The 25,756-nt window shown below is 36.5% G+C and overlaps 4 protein-coding genes, 1 long non-coding RNA gene and 1 pseudogene across 8 annotated transcripts in view; 3 read left to right on the forward strand and 3 right to left on the reverse strand.

Annotated features, from left to right (window-relative positions):
- LOC109848056 overlaps positions 1-3,966 on the forward strand; it is a 10,625-nt pseudogene extending 6,659 nt beyond the window's left edge.
- Positions 1-8,680, forward strand: part of LOC109848033 (non-canonical poly(A) RNA polymerase PAPD5) — a 32,773-nt gene extending 24,093 nt beyond the window's left edge. Inside the window, exon 14 of the mRNA XM_020417309.1 lies at positions 8,374-8,680. Within this exon, the coding sequence (XP_020272898.1) occupies positions 8,374-8,648 (275 nt within the window). The 3' untranslated portion in view covers positions 8,649-8,680. The remainder of the gene's footprint in view (positions 1-8,373) is intronic.
- Positions 1-14,212, reverse strand: part of LOC109848025 (putative uncharacterized protein DDB_G0290521) — a 29,263-nt gene extending 15,051 nt beyond the window's left edge. Inside the window, exons 1-4 of the mRNA XM_020417287.1 lie at positions 13,926-14,212; positions 12,140-12,418; positions 9,944-10,394; positions 9,745-9,873 (exon numbers count right to left, since the gene is read on the reverse strand). Coding sequence (XP_020272876.1) covers positions 9,745-9,873; positions 9,944-10,394; positions 12,140-12,418; positions 13,926-14,066 — 1,000 coding nt within the window. The 5' untranslated portion in view covers positions 14,067-14,212. The remainder of the gene's footprint in view (positions 1-9,744; positions 9,874-9,943; positions 10,395-12,139; positions 12,419-13,925) is intronic.
- Positions 14,873-18,513, forward strand: LOC109848050 (3-deoxy-manno-octulosonate cytidylyltransferase, mitochondrial-like). The gene is made up of 8 exons (XM_020417334.1): positions 14,873-15,226; positions 15,757-15,802; positions 16,499-16,585; positions 16,683-16,807; positions 17,230-17,369; positions 17,478-17,529; positions 17,623-17,733; positions 18,124-18,513. Exons 1-8 carry the CDS (start codon positions 14,999-15,001, stop codon positions 18,214-18,216), a joined length of 882 nt encoding a protein of 293 aa, XP_020272923.1. The 5' UTR covers positions 14,873-14,998; the 3' UTR covers positions 18,217-18,513.
- Positions 18,677-20,116, reverse strand: LOC109848078. The gene is made up of 4 exons (XR_002248690.1): positions 19,617-20,116; positions 19,379-19,542; positions 19,073-19,215; positions 18,677-18,957 (listed from the first exon to the last, which is right to left on the reverse strand). It is a non-coding gene; the product is annotated as an uncharacterized LOC109848078 (long non-coding RNA).
- LOC109848057 lies at positions 21,772-22,855 on the reverse strand. 4 transcript variants are annotated; one of them, XM_020417377.1, is made up of 3 exons: positions 22,820-22,838; positions 22,387-22,457; positions 21,772-22,245 (listed from the first exon to the last, which is right to left on the reverse strand). In XM_020417377.1, exons 2-3 carry the CDS (start codon positions 22,428-22,430, stop codon positions 22,041-22,043), a joined length of 249 nt encoding a protein of 82 aa, XP_020272966.1. In that variant the 5' UTR covers positions 22,431-22,457; positions 22,820-22,838; the 3' UTR covers positions 21,772-22,040. The 4 variants fall into 4 exon arrangements, with proteins under 4 accessions (XP_020272966.1, XP_020272972.1, XP_020272959.1 ...); XM_020417383.1 differs by lacking the exon at positions 22,820-22,838 and adding an exon at positions 22,706-22,767; XM_020417370.1 differs by having other exon boundaries at positions 21,775-22,245; positions 22,387-22,464; positions 22,820-22,855.

The raw sequence follows: 25,756 nt of genomic DNA on the forward strand, positions 1-25,756 counted from the left end.
CACCCCATGCAGTCGAATTAACTCCTTGATATTCCTGCGAAACTCGGCGCTTGCCGCACCTCTCACATTCCAGAATAAAATCGTCATAATGGACACCAATTTAAGGAGAGGTAGCCCAGATATATACGTCAATCATCCAACGGATGGGGCTGCTGGCTATCCTCATATATAGTTGGCAACAACTTCAGCCGTAACCATCATAGTGTCTTCCTTTGCCAAGTCCTTAGCATCTCCATTGTCAATCAGCATGCACGGTTGGCCTTCACTTACCCCTGCATGCAAAGAAGGAGGGTGCTCTTGCGGCAACTTGAGTGGATCTGTTTCATCATGGAGGTGCCCAGGGCCATGAGGAATTCCGGGAGAAAACCCGAGGGGGGAATGCTGATAACTATCATTAGTTGTAATATGGTCATGATTCAGCTCCACATGTGCATTACTTGGCCCAATAGAGGATGCCAGTCTTTGGGAATCAAAATCAATGGGCTTCGAAGTACCAGCCTTAAATTGAAATTCTGGTGGAGGGCCCAAATTTTTTGACTCCATAAATATTGGAGCTTTTTCCTTTGACGTTAACTTGCCTTCTTTAGAAGTAGAAGTTGACTTGTATTTAACTGTCATCTTATCTGAAATACGTATCCCAGATTGTTTAGGTCTCCATTCCCTAGTTTGATTCCCTTTTTGGGCATCCCTCTTGCCTACGGTAGCGGTCACCCTATCATTAGGCGTGTTTTCATCTTGCAATCCCACGAAATCCGTAGATAACAAAGCAGTGAATCTGCTACCCTTGTTTAGCCGTGCATCCCGTTGATTATTATTAGACTTTCCTTTCCCAGCCTCACCACTCACCGGCCGTCGTCCACGTCGTTGAACAAGCATCCAAGGGCCAAAATCTGACTCCTCTTGCGGCACCTGGCTTACCCTTTGGGACTGGCTTCCAGGTGGAGACGGGTTCTCATTCTGTTTAGGGGCATTTTCATCCTCCAGTAGAGCATCTTTCAGTATCTCATGGTCTGCCATTGTAGTTCCATCTCCTGCAGACAAAGAACAATCATCTTTTCTATGTCCAAATTTGCCACGCTTGAAGCAAATCATCTGAATGCCTTCATATGCCGGTGACGATCCTGCTAGTGATGGAGGTAACATCTACCCTATAGACCGGCCTCTTGATCATTCAGAATTTTGACCCACGCTTTTCCATTTCTATATAGGAGAGCGTGGGGAGAGAGAGATGAGTCCTGCTCCTGTTTTTCACGATTCTATATCTTCTGGTGAGCCCGACTCACCGCACCAGGTAGAAAGGCCTGCAGAACCTTCATATTCAATTCTTTGAGTAGTTTTTCCCAAGACAACAAAAGGCAAAAGAGGTTTAGTAAGGTCCAACTCTACACATACTCTCGCAAAACTACCCCTTACAGCATACTGAGTATTTCCATCTATCCGGACAACATTGCCAACTTTAGCAGCAATCCGTTTTAGGGCTATATGAGAGTAAAATTCCAAGGGCAACTCAGGTAACCGAATCCATGCAATGACCGATGTGATTTGATCAATACTGGGCTTGAAATATGGAGACCACCGTCTTACCGTAAGGTAATGGCCACCAATTATCCATGGTCCTCCTTCAAGAACATGCTGGTAATCTGCCTTCTTTTGAAACTTGAATAAGAAGTTAATCCGATAGCGGCCTTCAATCTGCCACAACTGGGGGACTTTATTGGAGAGTGCTTTAAATCCAAGTACCCTATCGAGTAACTTGACGATAAGGGCATTCCGCCATGGCCTGCGCATCTCTTTCTTTTCCTCCACTGGGAAACCGATTCTTGCACCATCTTCCCCCAGTTCATCAGAGTCCGAGACCACATCGTCAAACATCATTTCATCCTCGCCATCTTCATGCTCCCATTCATCGCCCTCTTCCAGTATTTTGGTCCGTCTTGGACTCCCCATCAACACCATGATCACCAATGCTATGTCCTTCCTCGTCATTACTAGAATCCATACGACCACGCTTGTATTTTTTCCTAGTTCGGCGGAGTATCTCACCTTCAAGGCTAGGATTGCCGGGAGAGTTTTCCATGTCGGCTTTAATCGTCAACGAAGGGCGCACAGTCGTCGGCAACCTCCGATTTTGGCCGGCAATAGCTGCGGCGGCACCTCGAAAACCCTAAGGTTTTCTTTTTCTTTTTTCGCCGGTTCGTGAGATTGAAAACAGAAAACCCAAAATAGATTACTCGTCAGGCACTTTTTACTTGAAAACTGACAGAGGGTATGCCGAAATTACTTTTCTTGTCATGCATGTTGTGTATAACAGTTTAAATTCAACAGTTTAAAGTCTGATCACAAGCAGCTCAAGCAACTAATTTCATTATTGGTTTCAGGTTTCTTAACACACAGCGGCCAGAGCTTCTCTCCATTGAGGATCCTCAGGTATCTTTTTTGTTTTCTAGACTTCTCTTTATGAAGTATATCCATTTAAATGACATCGATAATGAGTTTCATTTGTTCAAATGATATTGGTGATGAATTAGGCACCTGACAATGACGTTGGGAGGAACTCCTTCAACTTTTTTAAGGTCATCTTCTGCAATTCTCTCTTTTTTCAGCGTTACGTTCATATAAGCTTATCTTTATGCATGTTCTTGCACGTGTCCATGTATTGCATGTGGGTTAACAGTGCATTATAAGTACTGTTTTGACCTCAATATTTCTCTGAGGTACCTGCATTTTTTTCTGTAAACATAGTTAGCCACCTAGGTGGTCAGGGTCAAGCAAAAGAATTAAAAGAGAAAAAAACAAAAGAAAAAAGCAGTGTTCTTGCATCCGAACATAAATATGGATCGATAATTGGTTAAGAATTCGAAGCTGAGAACAACAGATTCAGATCCATCTTTTATAGACTACTTTTAGTGATTATATATTGGAAAAAACAAGTAATTAATTCTATTGAAGTGGATAACTAAAACAATTCAATAGAATCTCCCATATTTAAAATACATCTTCATATGAGCATCAAGTATTTCCTAAAGAAAAGGGTTCTCTCTTCTTATTTCATCAAGTATTTCCTAAAAGAAAAGGGTTATCTATTTAAAATACATCTTCATATTTAAAATACATCTTCATATGAGCATCAAGTATTTCCTAAAGAAAAGGGTTCTCTCTTCTTATTTCATCAAGTATTTCCTAAAAGAAAAGGGTTATCTATTTAAAATACATCTTCATATTTAAAATACATCTTCATATGAGCATCAAGTATTTCCTAAAAGAAAAGGGTGTTAAAATACATCTTCATATTTAAAATACATCTTCATATGAGCATCAAGTATTTCCTAAAAGAAAAGGGTTCTCTCTTCTTATTTCATCGCGTATTTCCTAAAAGAAAAGGGTTATCTATTTAAAATACATCTTCATATTTAAAATACATCTTCATATGAGCATCAAGTATTTCCTAAAAGAAAAGGGTGCTCTCTTCTTATTTCATCAGTTATCTATTTATATAATTACATTTTGACTCCATCTTGCATCCAATTTGATTTAATTTTTCAAAATCCAAATCTGACCTGCCTTGTTAAGTGATTCTGGTGCAAAATAATCTCAGCCCTGAGTCAAGTTTTATCTCTAGTTTAGTTGTTATCTGGTTTTTCAAATGCTGTTTTTATCTCTGGTATAGGATTTTTTAGAGAAAAGTACTAATATGTGGACATACATTTCTATTTCTCATCTCTTCTTTCTGCCTTCTTTATTCGCCCTCTATTTCATTAGGTGAGATCAGCCTTTTCAATGGCTTACTCATTACTGACCGATGCAAAAACCATCATCGGCTTGGGCTCACGGAAAAGCATACTCGGAACCATAATCAGACCGGACCCGGTGCTCCTAGATCGAAAGGGTGGAAGCAATGGGGAACTCACATTTGCTAACTTGCTTCCTGGTGCTGATGAACCTTTATCTCAGCAATTTGGGAATGAAGATAGTGTCATATACAACTGGCGATTAGTAGATGAACCTCTGCCTAGAGAAAAAATAGTAGCCGATAATGATAGTACAAAAAGGAGGGCCTCGAAAGCGGAACGGAGATTTAAGAAAGGGGACTACAGTGTGGAATCATCAAAAAGAGGACATGGAGAAAATGGGTTTGGCAGTAGAGAAGTAGATATCTACTTCTTTATTACTAAAGGAGAAAAACAAAAAAGTGCCAATGAACAGTGAAATTTTCATTATCCACGTATTTCACTTCATTTTTTTTATTTATTCCACCTCCCACGTTCTCTCTCCCTCTCTCTCTCACGTTCCCCATTTCAGAGTCGGTTACATCTACCCAATCAAATTAGCATCGTTATACAGAGGACCGAGTGGAGTTCAACGACGTCGTGCTCTCATCCAAAAAAATTCTCAGTTCTTCTCCCTCTATCGATCAGATATCAAAGCAAGAGAAAAAAATAGCTTTTCAATGCCCCTATCTTCTCAATTCTCACGGAGATCCAGAGTTTTCTGCCCTAAATCATTAAAGATTCGACGATCCATGGCGGAAGAGGAGCCTATCTCAAGCAGAGGGGTTTCTGCCCTAAATCGTCAAAGATTCGATGATCCATGGCAGAAAACTTCTTTTTCTATTTCCTCACTATCAAATCTCCTCCGTCCTTAACCGAGTCTAGCGTCATCGCCTCCTCTTCAATCGGTAACATTCTCTCTCTCTCCCTCTAAAAATTTTGCCATGTTTGGTTTTCTGCTGTTTAGTTGAGATCTAAGCAACTAATTTGTCTTTTAAGTTGTAGTAGAAGTTTCTATTGATGTTTCATTATTCTCTCTAATTGGGTATATTTGTTTGGATGTTAATTAGATTGTCAAGGGCCAAAATCGGAGTTTCATTATTCTCTCTAATTGGGTATATTTGTTTGGATGTTAATTAGATTGTCAAGGGCCAAAATCGGAGTCGCCTGACAAATCCAACACAAATGAAGTTGTTTGGATGTTAATTAGATTGTCAAGGGCCAAAATCGGAGTCGCCTGACAAATCCAACACAAATGAAGGTATTTTACAATTGAGAATTAACAATTTCTTTTTTTTGGCCTTTAATTTTGCTTCTAATGTATATTTGTGATGATGGTTAAGTTAATAGTGGATCCTGAAGCAACGGCAGCGGCATCGAATTGGGATCTTGCTGTTTCTCATTGAATCTCATGGACATACCAAATAGCCGGTTTCAAATTGGGAGAATTATTACAGGTAATTATGGTTTTATCTAAAATGTGGTTTTTTATCTTACGCTTTGATCCTCAACGAAACAGAATCATTTGATCATGTTGCTAAAGTTAATGCGTTGTGGTTTCATTTAAGCGAGGTCTGGGTGCTCATGAGTAATTGTAATGCTATGATTTTTGGGGGCTTATGGTCCTTTGATCATATTGTCTTTGTGGTTATTTTCCATGTTAGCTTCGTACATTTGCTCTTCAGATGTCATTCTTCCCCTGTTTTATAGAAAGATAAAAAAATTAAAGACCTTTTAAAGGTACATGTTTGAGTAATTTTAGATTGAAAAATGGGCTAAAGTTTGTGATGTTGCTGAATGTAGGAGATCTCATCTTAGTTGACAGATCTCATTAAGATGTATTCTCATGTGATATATAGACTTAGAAAAAATAAACTATATCAAACTTAAATAACTTTACCTCCCCTTCTTTACATAATTTTCCATGCTAATGAATATCACTCATTGCTTCAGATCCTCACATTATAGTATAGAGACCCTACTTGATGGGGCTAGACACTATTCCATATATATTGAAATTTGGTCTCTTTGCGACTTATTTGGTAAATTGCTTCTCTTCTAGGCAATTTATATATATATAATCTCCAACCTAATTTTTCTCTATGATGGTGAAATATAGCTGAACTATGGGCGAGACAACCACTATTCACAGTTATGATTCCGAGATGCAATACCTCTTCAATTTCAGGTAAAACAATTACTCTATTTTACATGTAACTAATATTTTTTATGATCGATTGATTCTGTTGTTGTTTTGTGATGCATTATTATTCTTAGAGTGCAAAAGTAATAGTAGTAGTTGTTCTGTATCTAGGAGCTTGATCTAAGGCCGTAAAAGAACTATTACTTACATGATAATTTTTTCCGGTGCACCAGTTCTTTGTATCCTTTTGCAAGTTGCCAAATTTTGTTCCATTTCTATTCCTCTAATAAGTAAATGTGGGCAAAAGTTACTAGCTGGTTGTTTTGAATGCTCTTTTTTGTTAAGGACTACACTAAAAGGCCTTCACACCTTTAAAAAATAGATTGTGTTTTTTGTCATTTTATTTTTGGATCATTCTAAAATTATATTTTTGTCTGTAGCCAATAAGTATGGTGCTTCCAGGAGTTGTTGGATTCAAATTATCATGAGAATTTAAGAATTGTGTCATAACTACTAAGTTTTGACGGTAACTCAGATACTCTGGAAACATGGTACATACTATCATGGTTGGTGTTTTCTTCTCTGGTCTAACCTTTGTGATATTTTTCATTTCTAGATTCGATATTTTTCGTTATTTGGTACTTCTTTAATTTCGCTTCAACTAGATAAAGTTAGCTCGGGTGGTGAAATTTCTCTATAGTTCTGTCCGCCTATGTAACGAGAAACAGGTAATCATCAATCCATGTTGTAGATTTCTTTGTTAAACATGGGTTAAGGTTTTGGTTAATCACTATAGGATATAATGTTTTAGTAAAAGATTATATCTTTCTCTTTCAACTCCCAGTAGTGAATAAAAGAAGTAATCAATTTATTAATTTTTTTTCCTCGCATCAGTTCAAGCATTGGCTTGAGAGAATAAAGGGATTTTGTGATTCATTTAAGAATTTTGAGTTTTGATTTTTTTAATTACATTGTATCATTTTTTATGTGCTTTTAGGTATTTCATATGATTTCTGAAGAAAATAAAATATCTTTGCTTTCTCATTTTTGCTCAATGCTTCCGAATAAAACCCTATTTTTTGCGCTGTACCTGGAGTGCTCAAAAGGTGAGTTTGTTTCTCATAATAAAGAGTGAAAAAATTATTGTAGTAGGATTGTACCTGGAGTGCTCAAAAGGTGAGTTTGTTTCTCATAATAAAGAGTGAAAAAATTATTGTAGTAGGATTCTAAGTTGTAAGTTTCAGAAAGAGTACTATTTCTCATAATAAAGAGTGAAAAAATTATTGTAGTAGGATTCTAAGTTGTAAGTTTCAGAAAGAGTACTAAGGGTTTGTTTTCCTTGATAATATTAGATACTTGATTAGTTCATATTTTGATTTGTTGTTCATCTTCGTGATAATCTAATGTAACTCATTTATCTTCTTCGCATCATAGATAGCGAAATAAGCCTGCATTTCTAGAATGATATACTTGCAAAATTTTCATAAGTCAAATTATTTGTTGAATGTTGTCCATCTATAGATGGTTTCAAGTACAATGAATATTTACATTTGCTGCATTTTTAGTAGACTTGAGCTTTCTTTAACTTACTTAATTTTATATAAACTTATTTACTTCCAATAAGATCAATAGAGCGCTCAAAAACATATGTATGCTTCAACATTTATTCATTTTGGTTTCCTTGCTTGAGCTGAATTGTAAGAGATTATGTGTATTTATTTTTATATTTACTATTATTTTGACAGGGAATTTATCAAAGCTGAATAAGATGGGGTCTTGGAATCGTCGCAACTCCCATACAATTGATCACTACGAAAATTGGATGCTTCTCAACTCACAATTTTCGACATCCCAGGCATTACAAAGTTTGTGCTATCCCTGTATGTATGTATCTACAAAAATGGGCATGTTTGATTTGCTTTTCTACTCATTGATATGTTAAATATGAAATAATTTTTTGTTTGAGTTTTAAATATTTATTTGCTTTTGCATGCTCATTTTGGCCTTTTCAACTTGCTTAATTATAATTTTATCCTATGTTTCATACTTAATTTAGGGTTCAATAAGTTCTTGAAAGGATATGATGATTGTTTACTGAATTGAACATATATTTGGTTAGATTCTATTCATTTATAAGTCAAACATTAAAAATTATTTGTTTAGTACTAAACTATCGAAATAAACTTCTGCGAATAGCTGGACGAATAATAATCAAACTGTTTATTAATTATTCAATTCACTTCCACCCCTATACTTCATATCTAAAGCAGAATAATTTATTTTGGTAACATGTTCAATATTTGCAGAAAATCTTTTGGAAACCGTGCTTTGCACGGGTGTAAATACTAGTTAAGAAGAAATGTAAAAAGTCGTTTCAAGCAGATGATGATAGATTCAGCAGAAGTCTCCCAAGAAATTGGAGTCGTAGATACTGATATATATATATATATATATAGAATGAAGATAGTGTCATATACAACTGGCAATTAGTAGATGAAGAACCTCTGCCTAGAGAAAAAATAGTAGCCAATGATGATAGTGCAAAAAGGAGGGCCTCGAAAGCGGAACGGAGATTTAAGAAAGGGGACTGCAGTGTGGAATCATCAAAAAGAGGAAATGGAGAAAATGGGTTTGGCAGTAGAGAAGTAGATATTAAGAAGAAACGTAAAAAGTCGTTTCAAGCAGATGATGATAGATTCAGCAGAAGTCTCCCAAGAAATTGGAGTCGTAGATACTGATATATATATATTTTAAATTGCTTTCTGGAGTTGCTCGCAAAGTTGATGAAGTTGAATGGTGAGATCAGCAGGTATCTATTGTGGAGAAAACAAATCCTTGCTGGGGATAATGTAATGTTGTGTAACATTCAATGTAATATTATACTGGAGTTTCATCAATTCATTTTTGGTTCTTCACTAACAAGCAGTTGAATGTAACATTACCTTGTATCCTTTTCCAATGTGAGGGAGATAATGGTTTATAAATTGATACCATTGATTTTTTCCCTTTTAACTTGGTATCTCAAGGCTCCAATAAGAAGACGAAATCCATTCCCAGACACATAATGAACCATTTCTCTAGACTGTAAACTACAATAATTCATGTTCTCAAGCAAGATCCAGTTTCACTTCACAGATCTCATTTATGGGAAGTGGGAACACCAAACTATCATAAAACTCATGCATACTCCATATATACATGAATACATTGGACTTACTCTAGCATGACTGCTTTATTAAAGACAGGACCAAAGTACGAAATCATCACCACCTCGATCCTCCAGCAGCAGGACCAGAGTTCAACCTATCGAGCAGCGCGTTAAAGTCCACAGGCTGCCGGCTCTCTGCCATCCTATTTACAACACCGACGACCTGATCCCTTGGATATCCCATACTTACAGCTTTCTCAATCATGTCCATATAAGGATGGCTTCGCACATGAAAACCGCTACTGTTTCCAGGAAGCAGCTGCTGGCATGCCCGAAACATTGCTTGGGGGTGGATAGTTTCCTCTTTGATACGCCTGAACTCTGCTTCCATCCACACTGTAGACAGTGTTATAGCCCTGTACATTAGGCTGTGGTTTGTAAGGTGAAGCACTTGCATAACCAGTGGGCTTGGCTGAAGGCATTCCAAAAGAACTTTGGTTAACTCCAGATTGAGGAACTGTTGAATATGCAAAGGTTTCCTAATTATTGGGCTGATGGGTGTACGGGATATAACTGGGTGGTGTTTGAGGTCGAGCAAGTTGGGATTGTGAAGTTGATGGTTGAGTTGGTGCCATAGCCTGTTGGGTGAGCTGCTGGGGAGATGGCTGAGGCCAATGCTGCTGCTGGTGGTTGAGTTGGTGCCATAGCCTGTTGGGTGAGCTGCTGGGGAGATGGCTGAGGCCAATGCTGCTGCTGGTATTGAGGGAATGGCTGTGGATTTTGGGGCTGATTTGCTATGTGAGGCTGATGTTGTGGTGGTGGTGCTCTATTGAGGGAATGGCTGTGGATTTTGGGGCTGATTTGCTATGTGAGGCTGATGTTGTGGTGGTGGTGCTCGGCTTGGTTCCTGAATTTGAGCTCTCTGTTGTATGTACTGTGCTTGTGTTTCAGGCTGCCAGGCCTGGCTCTGCTGAGAATAGAAGGGGACTGGTTGTTGTGGTGTGTAGTGATTATGTGGAGGGTTAGAGGGAAGAGCAGGTGACTGCTGCTGCTGCTGCTGAATTGGAAGCTGATTCATTTCAGGAGTTCTAGTGGGAACAGAGGATGATACTGGGATCTGGTTGGGCAAAGCAAGGGCTAAGTGCTGACTGGGAACGTTTGGTGTGTCATCCTGCCTTTTGGGCTCAGGAACTGACGATGATGCGATGGTGTCATCGTTGTTTTGATACTTGGTAGTAGAGGCAGATTCCCTGGGCGCTGGCTGAAGTCTGGTCAACTCCTTCTGAGTTTCGGCAAGCTCTTGTTTGTCTCTGAGAATTTGAATGGACCTGTGGACCTGATATAACCAAGAAGAATTTTGAGGTTTCTGTGGCTAGCATCCTTATCATGTTTGATAAGCTCAGTAATTAGGGAAGGAAATCAGTTTCCTCTGTAAATAAATGGGCATTATTGGGTTTGATATAAAAGAGGACCGACAGATTTTATGTTCAGCAGCATGCACTGCTGTTTATTGAAAAATACAACATGAAATCTAAGAACAAATTAAAAAAAAAGCAAGCAGAAACATGAAGGTTGGATATTTTAGTATGAAGATTATCAAAGAAAAAAAAGGAATATCATGTAATTTATTATATTCACTTCAAAGGTGGCAGTAAAGGATCCAAGTCCAAATCATATTCACCAAATATTATTCATGTGTTCCGCATGACTATAAACAAGGTCATAAACTGATAATACTAAAAACTGGATGTGGGAGATGCAAAAAAAAGAAAAAAAAGAAAAAAAGAAAAGGGAAAGCAAGGAAATTTCGCTTCAAAGGTGAGAGATACAAATACATATTAACTTCTCTCTGTCTTTCATCAGATACAGTGACTACTGGGGCCATGTTGTCTAAGGTGCAATATGCAACCATGTTAAATGGAACTTGATCATCATGATTTGTTCTTTATAGTGGAGTAGCTAAAGGCCAAAACATTGGTTGGGTCCAATCCAAGTCCCTCTGGCCAAATCTGCCAAATATGCGTTTGGTCCAAACCAAACCAACACTCAATAACATAAATTAAATACCACACCTAACCCTTTCTCCTTCGCTATTTGAGTGCAATGTTGGCAATACAACAGTAAACATCAGAGAAAATTGAAATAAACCGACCCATTCACTGTGAAGATATCTCGCCATTCGTATGCAATAGTCAATGTTCGAGTGCAAGCACAAGAAGATAACAGAAAACATTGAATAAGAAAGAAAAGCGAAAACAGATTAAAACCTGTATTCTCACTTCAATTTTGCATAGGCCTGTTCCAGGGGTTTTTAGATGTTAGCTTGACTCGTCATGAGTTCTTTGTATAGTGCTTTTATGAGTAGTTTTTTATATTCAGTTGTTGTGATTCCCCAAGGGGATTTTGTTAAACTTACAATGCCTTAGTCAGTCCTGTATATAACGCTCATTGGCAATGAAATTTATTCATTTACCAAAGAAAAGTGAAAGGAAAAACTGAAAGAGTGATTTCAAGGGCAATAGGAAGCATGCTCCTACATTGACCTAATTTGGAATAAAATTAATCAATTAGTTTGAACAAATTCAACTCAAAATTGGCCTAATCAAGATCGTACGAGCCGGTGATGATGTATAAACCTCGTTGGCCTATCAAATAACCAGTCCAACTAGAGAAATAGTACACACTTCATCCTAAACCTGAAAAACAGAAGTTCTAGATTCGGCATGGCTAGATGTCTCCAACATGGTACCCATATTCGGTCCATGGAGCATTGTTGTCAAACAAGCATTGCACACGCGTAATGGAGCTCAAATAGTGTTCATTATAGTATGTGTATCAGTGTATGTACTCAGGATCTACAATGCATGGCAATCTTCACTAGGTGACACGGCTAACCAAAAAGCGGATTGGCATTAGATAGATAGAAACATTAGATATATTTATACCTATGTGACTAAGGCTTCTTATTTAGAAAAAAACTAGAAATTATGCTGAGATTCCCTCAGATAACAGTGTAATTACTCAGATTTGCCTCCAATAAAAATTGTGATAGTTCAAGAGAAGCAGCAAAACATAACTTACTTCTTGCAGATGTTTTTCAAGAGACTTGAGCTTTGTATCAGCTTGACTCTGATCACGGATCATATCAGCTTGAAATTCACCTATTGACTGCTCGAGTTTGGAGCAATATATCTCCAGTTGTGACAACCGTCCAGTGATCCCAACGAGATGGCGCAATAGATTGTCAGCATACTTTTTCATGCACTTCTCAACAGCATCTATTATTTCTTCTTTTGAATATTCATCTTGTTGACCATAAACACTAACCAACTGTCTTCCCATTCTGCTTTCATGAAAACCCTTCACAATTAAAAAAAGATGGGTACACTTTTTTAGATCACTACGATACAAAGAAATACAACTAGCTGCTCGAAACACCATCCAAAGATGTAAAGCTAATTGCTGGCATGCTACTATATTATGTGAATCAGGCCTGGATCCCTGCCTTATATCAACTTATATTCGAAACCCAGAGTCATCTCATGGGATTCATGCAGACCTCCCATCTAACATGGGGTAGGACCACAAAAGCTGGACCATTTTTCATCATTAAACAACAATCAAGGAACATAAATTGAATAGAAATAATATATCATCAGGTATACATTTAGCTGGGAGCCCAAATGCAAAAGATAGTGATTCTCTAAACGGTTTGAATTAGCTAACTCCACTCATTTGAGTGTTTGTGAAGCCGTAAGCATCTTTGATTATTGCATGTAGACAGGATACAACTAACCAAACCAAACAGCACAATTTTCAATAATTTTACATATGAAACCATGACTGGAAATGTGTATAGACACCTGACCTAGTGTGGGCATACGTTCAAGCTGAAAGGACTTTACGCACAAGAAATTTACCATGTCTGCCCAGGGTAAATCTTATTCAAACAGAAGTTACGGAAACTTATCGTCATCAAAATGGTTATTTCAAATTTTGAATGTAGACAACGATTGCTATCAATTACGAAAGAATACAATTCAACTCGTTCATCCTTAACATTCACCGATCACCATACATCTCAAAAACCCCTGATGGTAACTTCAAGCAGGATGAAGAAAATTCAATTTTAAGCCAATACCAGTAACAGCAAAATAAAACACTGAGAATTAAGTATGCTAAACACCAAAGAGTTACTTAAACAATCTTAAACGTTTCACCCTTATACAAAGATCACAACTTGAGTTTGTGCTGACAATTAATCAAGCAATTAAATAATTTTTGCAAAGAATATATACTTTCTTTCACCGAAAATCACAGACTACGGGCTTGTTTGGATTGAGGGGAATAAGGGTGAAGGAAAGTTAGGGGAACCATTCACCTCCATTCACCTTGTTTGGGAACATTTAGGAGGTGAAGTTATTCACCCTAGTGCCCCTTAGTTCACCCCCTAATAGTATAAAATTTGTTACCCCCAAATTGGGGTGTAACCAAGGGGAAGGGAACTCCCTTCCCTTCCATTCCATTCTCTCACCTAGTTTCACTTAACTTCCCTTCACCCCCTACAAATCCAAACAGGCTCTACATTTCCACACACAAAACCCGCGCTTTAAAAAACAAAGTTATTACGGAAACCCAAAATTGCAACTTGTCCACTTTCAACGAAATTGAGTTAGTTCCTATAACTTTACCGTAGAATTCTCAACTAAAACGGTCAAGTTCATTGCCTATCCACAAACAACCGAAGATGTCGAGCCCAGATTCGATCGGAGTATATGAAAAGTTTTACCTTTGGCGATGGATCTGATCGCTTTCCGCTGGCGCAGATTCGAGCCCAGGTTCGATCGTAATACATAAAAGGTTCTACCTTTGGCGATGGATCTGATCGGTTTCCGTTGGGTGGATCCTGGTTGGTGTAGTCATCGTAGGCGCAGAGCACGTCATCGGAGACGAAATCGAACGATCTCGGACCCGACGAGGTTCGGCCTGAAGATCCGCCGGAGGCCATAGAGATTAGATTCGAGAGATCAGAGATCAAGCAAGGGTTAGGGTTTCTCTCTCTCACTCAAATTCTTTGTTTTTCCACAGAGACACGCGACGAAGCAATTGACGGTAGATTACGAAATTGCAGTTGCGTACTAGTGTGGGGATCGCTATAAAAAATCATTAGCATTTTAATGAGAGTTTTATGTCAATATAACTACTCCACTTTCTTGGAGTTACAAAAAGAGTGGTGTTAGGGGCACACCACCCACCACAATCCCAACCACACTCCCCCCTCATTGCTACAGTAAACCCGGCCTCACATGAGATTTTAAATTTTTTAAAATCCCATGTGAAGCCCGATTTACTGTAGTAATGAGAGGGGGGAGTGTGGTTGGGGTTGTGGTTGTAGTGGGTGGTGTGCCTCTAACATTATTTTTACAAAAAACCCCTTGGTTTGTGAAATATTACAGGAAAAAAAATTAATACGGAATTGTTTATTATTCACTTTGATGTATCAAACGGCTGAGAAATTTTCGACTCCAAATCATTTAGCTGAGAGTGTCGTATAAGAATAATCTCGCGAAAATTTTCTTGTCAACATGGGAGAGGGCATCAAAGTGGCAACTTTAAATAACTTAGAGTATATAAATGATGTGAAATACACCTAAGAGTATATAAATGCAAATTGAGTGAAAGTATAAGATATTTAAGTGCTATTTAGCCTAATGTTACATTTATGTTTTTTTATCTGCAACCTTAGTAGATTGCTATTTAGCCCATTTACGAGTCCTTTTGTTTTTTGTGCAGCCCAACACGTTTAAAGCATGCTGTCCTGTACCAATTTAGATCGAAATCTAAAGCAACAATCCAAGGCCCAACAAAAAAAATCCCTTGAAAATTACAGTCATTAATTACACTAGACGGGTCCAAATTCAAGTACACGATCGATTGTCGATGGCGATCTCCGCTCCGTCGTCGGATTCTTTGTCGGCCGACAGCAAAAGAGGTTGGGTTGTCAACGGTCTTCTCCTGGGCGCAGCGATCGCCGCCCACGCGGCCCTCGGCCTCCGCTGGTTCAGAAAGTCCCGGTCCAGAGTCGTCGGAATCATCCCGGCCCGATTCGCCTCGACCCGGTTCGAGGGCAAACCCCTCGTCCATATTCTCGGCAAACCCATGATCCGGGTAATTCAAATTTGTCTCTTTTACTCGTAGAAGTATCCATTGTTGAATAACTTCGTAGAAAGATTTAATTTTGTGAAATTAGCCATTTACCTTGGAGAAATTTGACGCTTTGCAGGAGTTGAGCTAGGTTATTATTAACAAGATGCTCATATTATTGATCTAAGTTTAAAATTCCAATTTCTACATTGATAAGCTGTACCTAAGATGTGATAATGCAACAATGTACAGTCTAGAGACGAAAATTTTGATGATTTCGGCAAGTTTATAATTTTGTTAAAATTCTGGAACGTAGATTTTGACAAAGATGCATGGTTAAAACACCTTGAAATCATCTAGCTGATGTGTAGTGTAGTAGATCCAACCATACAGATTACAGATATCATCTATCAATTTAGAAATCGAAATTTTAAATTCAAACATGTAGGACGTTCGTCTCAGATATTGTATAGTAGCCTAGCTCAATTCTAGTTGAAGTGTCCAACTTTTCTAGTTCATTTACTTTTTTTTTTGATTTTTTTTTTGGTTAATAGAGAACGTGGGAGAGATCAAAGTTGGCCTTGACCTTGGACCATGTCGGTAAGTTTGAATATGGCTATGCATTGTTGCTATTGCTTTATTTTACAAATTATAGAGTCTTTTAAAATTTGGTACCGGCTTTACGTTATTTATTGTTGCTATTGCTTTATTTTACAAATTATAGAGTCTTTTAAAATTTGGTACCGGCTTTACGTTATTTACACTAGTTCTTCGGAGCACAAGATGCGCGCATTACATAGTAAACTTGTGCATAAAAAAAGAGTGTTTTTAACACCTTAATAATCAATACTAATATGAATAGGTTTTTGGAAAAATTATTGCCAAAAACGACATAAAGTATCTTACTATTACAAAATGTGGGGAGTGGGGGAATTTATCAAGTAGTGGATTGTAATTAGGGTACTTTTAGATCTTTCTAAATTTGTCCTTCTAATCAGTTTCAAAGTACAATAAATTGTTGAGGACATATGTTGAACTTTTTGAAATTTTGACACACATAGGGGTAGAACCAAAAGTGTGGCTTTCTTATATAATAGTGATAGGTAATAGATGATTCGTTTTGAATCTCAATCCAGCTCATGCGAACTGAAATAATCTGGATTGCTGATGAATAATTGATGTAATATGCTGTTTATATGTTTTAGTCTAATATTTAGCATACATCTATATCATCGATTGTTCCTAATATTATAATTCTGCAAGTGGTTTACCAATGCCTTTTGCTTTGTTATGCAGTTGTGGCAACAGATGATGAGAAAATTGCCAAATGCTGTAGAGGATTTGGAGCAGATGTGATAATGACATCAGAATCTTGTAAAAACGGTATTCTCTTGAAAGTTTCTATGGCTGTTTTTCATTTAATACCCGTATATGCCTATGTTTAAATGTTTGGTAAAGGTTAGAGGTTATTTATATGCAGGAACTGAGCGCTGTAATGAAGCACTTAAAAAGCTTGGCAAGAATTATGACATAGTTGTCAATATACAAGGAGATGAGCCTCTTATTGAACCAGATATAATAGATGGTGTTGTTAAAGCTTTACAGGTGATTATTTTTCCTAATGTACTAGTTGCTGTATTCTCGTCATAACTTGATATTTCTAGAATTTCACAAGCCATTAGATTATGGACTATAATGAGAGAGGAAACCTTATTCTTGTTATTCCCAGATGAAAATATCTCCTTTTACTAGCAACAAGGGCATGATTTATTTTAAGTAAATTATGCTATCGATGTACTAAAACATTGTCTGCGATTCCACCTATTTGGTTGCAGCCTGCTTAATATAGTTTTGTCATATTATTTGAATAAAATCTTTTGTTATCTCTATGTTGCATGACTACCATGCTTGTTGCATCATGCTGCGGATTTGAGTCACCTTGAAAACAGTACAATATTTCTCCGTTCAATGTATTATATTCATCAGTTTATCGATATATTTTAACTGCAGCACATTATGTGCTACAGGGAGCTCCTGATGCAGTATTCAGCACTGCTGTCACATCCTTGAAACCAGAAGATGCCCTTGATCCAAACCGTGTGAAATGTGTGGTTAACAATCACGGTTATGCAATTTATTTTTCCAGGGGATTGATCCCTTTTAACAAGTGAGTTCTTTCACAATATATCAATATGGTCACAATTTTCTCTTGTACTGTTTTTTTTCCGTTTGCTAATTCATTGATTTTATTTTGTATGCACATTTTATAATTCAGGTCAGGAAAAGTTAACCCACATTTCCCGTATCTGCTTCATCTCGGGATTCAGGTTTGGCTGTCCCTTCCAAATATTCCAATACCAATATACTAATATAATTTTGCTCCTAACATCCGCTAATATCAATATCCTTGTCCTAAGCAGAGTTATGATTCAAAATTTTTGAATATATATCCAGAACTTCCACCAACTCCTTTACAACTAGAAGAAGACCTGGAGCAACTTAAAGTTCTTGAGAACGGGTACAAGATGAAGGTAAGTTTAAGAAATCGAGTCCTGCAATTATGATCAGAATGCATGGAAAGGACAAATGTTGGCATTTTTTTTTTGTTCAAATTATTTATTTAGGACCTCATTGGTGAATATAATAAGCCTAAGCTTTTTAGAAATATATAACAATATCTAGATCTAGTTGGCAGCACTCTGTTTAATATGGAAAGTATAGTCTTCTTTAATAGACCATTATTATTATTATTATTATTATTATTATTTGCATATGGTTAGTAAGACAATCTAATTATTATCCATGTGAAGATCGTTCCTTATGTTCCTCAATGTTGTTGTCTTCATATGTGCTAGCACAGACGCCTACTATGTCCATCTATTTCTCAATTTCTCATGTCAATTTCTATTGTTTTATTGCAGGTGATCAAGGTCGATCATGATGCTCATGGAGTAGACACTCCTGAAGATGTTGAGAAAATAGAATCATTAATGCGGGAGAGAAATATTTCATAACAAAGAAATTGTTATAATGTTAGGAGTGTGATGCATCTCTGAAGTCGAAGCTCCAATTCTCGTGTTCTCCCAGGTTGTATCATTATGTATACCAAGCAGTCTGCAGCCAACCTACGACTCAATTTATTATTAGTTTGATTTGTTTATTTTTGACGTCGTACTCATCTTTGTGCCCTTGCTTTGTATCACATGATGAATGAAAAGAAGTAAAGAAATAACAATTTTCTTTTGCATGATAATTACGTTGTAAGAAGTGTACGCTTTCGAAATTCTTTATATTTGTTAAAATTCTATATATTTGCCTTCTTAGTGTGAATTTGTAGTTTGATGTGCTCTCAGAGTTTAATTTTGAGATGCTAGAAAACTGATGCAGCATCGAATGCTGGCTAATGCATAATTCTATTTTAACGAGGCTGGAAAAAGCTGGAAAAAACATATTAGTTATATTTTATATCACCTTTATATAAATCCAGCATTTACTTCAAGATAAAATTTCCCAGGTCACAAACTTACGACGCTGGTATCCTCAATAAACCCATTGCCATGATAGTTTCCTCCAATTTTCTTTTTCTTTCCTATTAAGAAACTAATCTTATTCAGAAGCAGCTCTTACTAGTCTACTCAAAAGTCACACCTTTCTCATGAAACCCATTTTCATCGGATTCACATAACCCCAGCCAACAATTCATCCCCAGTTATCCCTCATCCTTGATGACATCAACTCACAAGGATCTTCTGTTCCTGTGTCGGATCAAATTTGTATGATTAAAAACAAAAACATGTTAGTTATATTTTATCACCTTCTATAAAACCGAACTAAAGAAGGAAAAAAGAAAAGAAAAGAAATATGTCTTACTTGACAATCATTAAAAGCTTTCCTAAGCAAATACATCATCGGCAAAGATAAATGCTCTGAAAGCATAGTTAGAGTTTCTGGCATCTTTTTCAACACTAGCGGTGACATTGCCAGTGATTCGATATCATACTTCCTTAATAAATCTGAAACCCCAAAATGAAACATTTTATTCTGTTTAATACAACATTTTCTAGTATTTTTTTCTTCTTACACTTCTTCTTTATCAATTCTTGACATGGTATCATAGACTGTTTTTACCAGCACATATATATTAGCAATATGCACAAATGAATTGTAGATACTTACCTTCTATTTTACCAACCGGTTTTATAGTCACGACATAAAGTGGCTGAATATGCTTGTCGACATCTGGATTCCATGTCATGACCACTTGAGGAAGGTCTCGACTCATAATCCGGCAAAATACTACATGTTTCAATCCTTTATCATCAACTCGTGCGCTCAGTATGCTGCAAATATTTAAGTTAACTCTTCAAGAATGTACTCACATTGAAATAAAGAGAACACTAGAATGTTACATTACCTGTCGATGGCACAGTACTGTGGGTGCTGAGATAAATAAAGGGCTCAATCAATCCATTATGTACTGATGCTCCTGTATCACTGAAAATTTTAGTAATGACATCCTTGGACAAAACGAGCCAATGATAAGTGATACCGAGGTTTTTAGCAGGCCTTTGTAGTAAGTTGTCTGAGAAAAGAAACAGTGCATCCAAGCAAGCTTCTCGAGTATCCATGAATTCTGCATTGCAATGGATTTCAGTGACAGGACAGCAGGTTGAAAGAGAGACAGAGTTCATATAGAAAAGATTTTTCAAGGGAACGAACTCCTCATCAACTTCCTGAAGTTTGATCAGCTTTTTGGTACCAAACTCCATCAAGGAATATTTTTGAATTCTGCTTGCATTATTCAAAGATAGATCAGTATGGAATTATGCAACAAAGCATCTTGAATAATCTAATTGAATTTTGAACATGAGCAATCGATGTTAAGCCTCATCAATGATTTTAGCTATTATCCTGTGCTAGAGTTAATATTTCACCAATTGGCATGAATCTAACAATTGAAATTAGCATTAGTTGCTAGTTTCAGTCGCACAAATTCATCACCCCTCGACCAAGAAAAACTCAGGGGACCAAGAGGTTAAGGAAAAAGTAGTTTTAGAGAAGAAACTGAGATATACCTAACAAATTTATTGATGAGTTTGAAAGAATTCTCTCTCTTTGCTGCCTTGCTCTGATGCCTTCTCTTTTGACTGAAAGAGGCTCATATATAGAGTAGTGGATGACACCGAAAACTTCAAAATGTACACTGCAAGTAATCTACTTTTGGCAGGTTTTATACTGCAGAATCTTTACCTATATATGCTCAAGTTTTCTTTTATGTTTCTGCTTAGGCTGTAAGTTTTGAATTATGTACACAAATTTTTAGCCCTTCGATGAAATGGTAGACGACCAATTGTTGTGCCTGAATCAAATTTTCTGTGAAGGATTTGGAGTAGAAGATTGCTGGTCAGAGTGATGAATGAACTTACCAATACATGAACCCAATTGCTTTGCCCGAAAGTTATGTATGTAAAATGTGTGGCTAAAGGCAGAAAATACACCGAATATGACCAAGCTGGTAAAAGATTTGCTTGGATGAACCTTAGGCAGCAAGTAGATCAGAAAGATTGTATCTATTATTAACTTCCGGCCAACAATTTTTGGATCAATTAAATCTCAATTTAAAACAACTGGATCTTAATTTTCTGATCGAGCTTACATTTTCTTTTCTTTTTTATTTCAAATTGTAAATCTATTGATTGCATTTTAAATAAAGGTTGTGCTCGGCCTTACATGTAGGGTCCTCTCTATCCAATCACTACTTCATCTCAAAAGCCTACATCCAACGCTTCAACTAGGATTTGAATTCTATCCACTGTTAAAAAGCAACAGAGAGACCACTAACTTCTTAACAAGAAACGTCTATTATTTGGTGAATGATTGTGAATTGTCACAAATGATAAATAAAAGTGCAAGTCACGGGATAAGTTAAATGTTACATTTATAATGAACCATAACCATATAAATATAATGGAGTTGTCATCTAATTGCATCAATTGCCATCAAATTTATAGTTAGAAAATACAATGGTGGGAGTGGAACATACATATTGATGGGTGAAAAACCTTCTTGCCCTGTGGTTACTCAACTGTTGTTAGTTCCGGCGTCATGAACTATTGGAGTCATTATGCTGAAATACATGAGATAGGGTCAAAAATTGAGCAGATATTTTCTTTTCTTATTTAGAATGAAATACAAAATATAAGAGATACACCTACATAGGCCAGTTCGCTGAGGGGTTTGAATAAGAATAAAGGCTCTGCATCCATGTCTTCTTTGAATATCCTTTACAATCAGGTAAACATGCCTGGGTGTGAGAAATCTCATCACTGGGTGCTATAAGCTATGCATAAATGACAACAAAGTTCAGAATCTACTTACCTACAGTGGTCTTCGAAAAGGTTGTAGCTGCATCGAGCAAGCTTCTTTCTCGATCTTGAAATGTGCATCTACATGGAGCGTTAAAAAAAATATGGCAGTGTTTTATGTGAAAACCTGAACTTAAACAAAATACCCTTTGAGTATAACACTCACATCTGCTTCCTTCACACAGATGCTAAATTTGGCTATAATCATGAAAAAGGGAAAAGTTTCATATCGATGATAACAACTGAAACCGGACGTACATTGTTGTTCAATTCTCTTTCAGACATTCAAAGAACTAAATATACTGAAATAGGAAAGAACCAAGTATCTCAACAGGTGACTCCAACATAATACTTATACATCCGCTACTGTTTCACGTAGCACTGAACTGATAAAGGGTGCAAATTACATTTGTATATAAGCAGATGAAAATAGCCATAACAATTAGAGCAGATTCAAATAAAAAAAGGGACCATCACTGAGGCGATCTTTCATTTTCAGAAGTGCTCACAACATGTCCATTTCTTTCCAGTTCAGAATTCCTTTTCCAATTTGCAACCGCCCTTTTAACGATTGCCTCGGCTTCCTTTACTTCAGCAGCTGAAAACTTGTGCTCGATTATTCCTAGTGGCCCGGGTTGCAAAACATCAATCACAGTTTCCACATCTTTCTCCAGCTGCCTATTTCAAGCACAAACTACAGATTTTAATTAACATGAAAAATTTCTCTAGTAGTAGTTTACGAAGGAAAATGGTTTTTAAATAGATGATAAACAAAATTGCTCCTATAATCAACTATATATATATGTATGCGATGCTTACTTGAAAATTTGTGGGAAGCGTGGCCTCAGAAATGAAAATGCCATTGTTAGAACCCTTTGACAGTAAAATACCTGGAGACTAAAAAAAGAGACATTATAATTTAGTGGATATAACATGATAATATGAAGTAACAAATGACACCCATCCCGTATTTGTGTCAAAATCAACAATTTTACTCTATAGTTTGAGACCCCATAACAATAAAAAAAAGAAGAAAAAATTCAGTAGATAACCCAAATCAAGCAACAGAATTCCAAATAATAATAATAATAATAATAATAATAATAATAAATGGGATCAACTACGACCAAACACTTACATAAGCAAAGGGATATCGTGCAAAATTAAGCAGCAGCAAAATAAATATCGTTGGGGCATTTAAGCGAACATCAGGAACGCACAAAATAAACCATAGGTGGATGGATTCCTTTACCTCGCGTGGCAGCTCGAAAGAAATCGATTGCGGTCAGTGGAGTTGGAGGAGCCTTTATACTCGGGTTTACCAAACCCGGCCCAAGCCCATCAGGTACTCTGGAAGTTTGATCTAAATGCTATACCACACAAATAAAAGATCTAATTTTCTTTATTTAAATATATACCATAGGCTTATTTAACAATTTTTTTTTTATGATTGTGTCTTGGTGAATGAATAGGGTGGCTTTTATCGTATCATGGCAAATATAAAGCAGTATATCTATTTGAACAAATTTTCAAAACAGCCCCATTTAGAGTTTTATTTTTCAAAATCGACCGGTTTTTTATTTATTTATCAAAACCGACCCGATTTTGTGATTAACCAGCTAATCACCTTCCTAAATAGTCGGGGTTGGCAACCCCGACTATTTAGGACCTTAATTTTTAGTGTTTAAGGCATCTAATCAGGGTTTAATACCCTCCTAAATAGTCGGGGTTGCCAACCCCGACTATTTAGGATGGTGATTAGGTTGTTAATCACAAAATCGGGTCGGTTTTGGTAAATAAAAAAAAACCGGTCGATTTTGAAAAATAAAACTCTAAAGGGGTCTGTTTTGAAAAATTGTTCTATCTATTTTCTATGCAAGGTCATGCTCAAAGTTCGAATTTCTTTTTGCCAAACAAATGTGTTAATAAATACTAGTTAACTGAAGGCTAAAAATGTCCTTCTAGTTATGAAATTAGTCCAACAGTCATAATCCATTTAAAAACAAGCGCTGATCCCAACCATTTTAAGTTAGCATGTTTGTTAACCCATGCGAAACATACACGAGATTACACTAAAATACTTTCAGGATGACACAGTTTCCGATGCTATAATCTAAAGATTAGTACTCACTAGTTCTAGGATAATAAAATGTAACCCTCAGGTTGGCAGAGCAATTTTAAAGTGTATAATTATAAAGATCGATCATTGTATCTATTTATAAAAAACAAGGGAAAAATGCTTCCAGCCCCCAAAAGCCAAGTGAACGTGTTTCCCACCCTCAAGACTTGGTCAATAGGTGTTTTACCCCTAAAAATAAAGATTTTGTTCTCTGAGCCCCCAAAACACAAAACCCAAGACATTAAAACATGTGAAGACCATAATACCATTCTCTCTCTCTTTCTTTTTTTATTAAAATATGATGATGATTATTTTATTATTTCTCTCTCTCTCTCTCTCTCTCTCTTTATCATGATGTACCAAGAGGATCTTTAGATAGGTAACCCTAACAATTAAACCCGTAACCTTAACAATTAAACCCGTAACCTTAACAATTAAACTCGTAACCTTAACAACAAATCCGTAACCTACACAATAAATCCACAACCTTAACAACAAACCCTTAACCTTAACAACCAACCCGTAACCTTAACAATCAACCCGTAACTTTAACAACCTCCCAATACAAACAACCAAAATAATAAAAAATAAAAATAATAAAATAATCATCATCAATCATTTCAACGATCCTCTTGGTACATCATGATAAAGAGAGAGAGAAAACAAAAATAATAAAATAATCCCCATCATATTTTAATAAAAAAAGAAAGAGAGAGAGAGAGGATTCATAACCTTAACAACAAACCCTTAACCTTAACAACCAACCCGTAACCTTAACAATCAACCCGTAACTTTAACAACCTCCCAAAACAAACAACCAAAATAATAAAAAACGAAAATAATAAAATAATCCCCATCAATCATTTCAACTATCCTCTTGGTACATCATGATAAAGAGAGAGAGAGAACAAAAAAATAAAAATAATCCCCATCATATTTTAATAAAAAAAGAAAGAGAGAGAGAGAGAGGATCCATAACCTTAACAACAAACCCTTAACCTTAACAACCAACCCGTAACCTTAACAATCAACCCGTAACTTTAACAACCTCCCAATACAAACAACCAAAATAATAAAAAACAAAAATAATAAAATAATCATCATCAATCATTTCAACTATCCTCTTGGTACATCATGATAAAGAGAGAGAAAAAACAAAAATAATAAAATAATCCTCCATCATATTTTAATAAAAAAAGAAAGAGAGAGAGAAGGGTATTATGGTCTTCACATGTTTTAATGTCTTGGGTTTTGTGTTTTGGGGGCTCAGAGAACAGATTCTTTATTTTTAGGGGTAAAACACCCATTGACCAAGTCCTGGGGGTGGGAAGCATGTTCACTTGGCTTTTGGGGGCTGGAAGCATTTTTCCCAAAAAACAATCATACAATCGTGTTAGTGTCACAAGCCAAATGATAAACTATATTAAACTTTTGGTGCCGTTGTTTGACAAGAGGGAGGGAGGGGGGGGGGTTGAGAAGAAGGACTAAATTAGTCAACCCTTTATGAGAAGTTAATAATAACAATCTAATTATGATTGGATTTGATAGTCAAGATGAATGATTATTATTTATAAAAATAACTCAGTTTCAGCCATGTCATCGTGGTTGCAGAAGTAGAGTTAGATTTTTAAAAAACTGCATTTTACTAATTAACCGAGGTTAGCAACCCCGCTTGATTAATAAAGATAATTAAGTTCAAAATAACATTGGTTGGCACCTACGTCTGTTTTTGAACTAAGTTTCTAAATAGCTGTGGTTATCGACCATGGTTATTTTGAACTTTGAACTACTAATTAGACAGGGTTGGTAATGCCGTCTAATTAGCAAACCTTGTTTTTTTTAATTGTCTTAGTTTTACTCAAGAATGCTGACGTGACTGAAATAGAGTCTGTTTTTATAAATAAAATTGAAGTGAGTCTATTTCTTGTGAATAAATATCAAAATGTGTCTATTTCAAAATTTTCTTCGTTATCGCACACAATGCCATATAGTATATACACATTTTTTTTTTTGGTGAAGAATGGGAGGCAAACGCCTCATATTATTAGAACAAAACCTCAGACATGCACA

This window comes from Asparagus officinalis, chromosome 1 (genome assembly GCF_001876935.1).
Source record: "Asparagus officinalis chromosome 1, Aspof.V1, whole genome shotgun sequence".
In the NCBI taxonomy this organism is placed as follows: Eukaryota; Viridiplantae; Streptophyta; class Magnoliopsida; order Asparagales; family Asparagaceae; genus Asparagus; species Asparagus officinalis.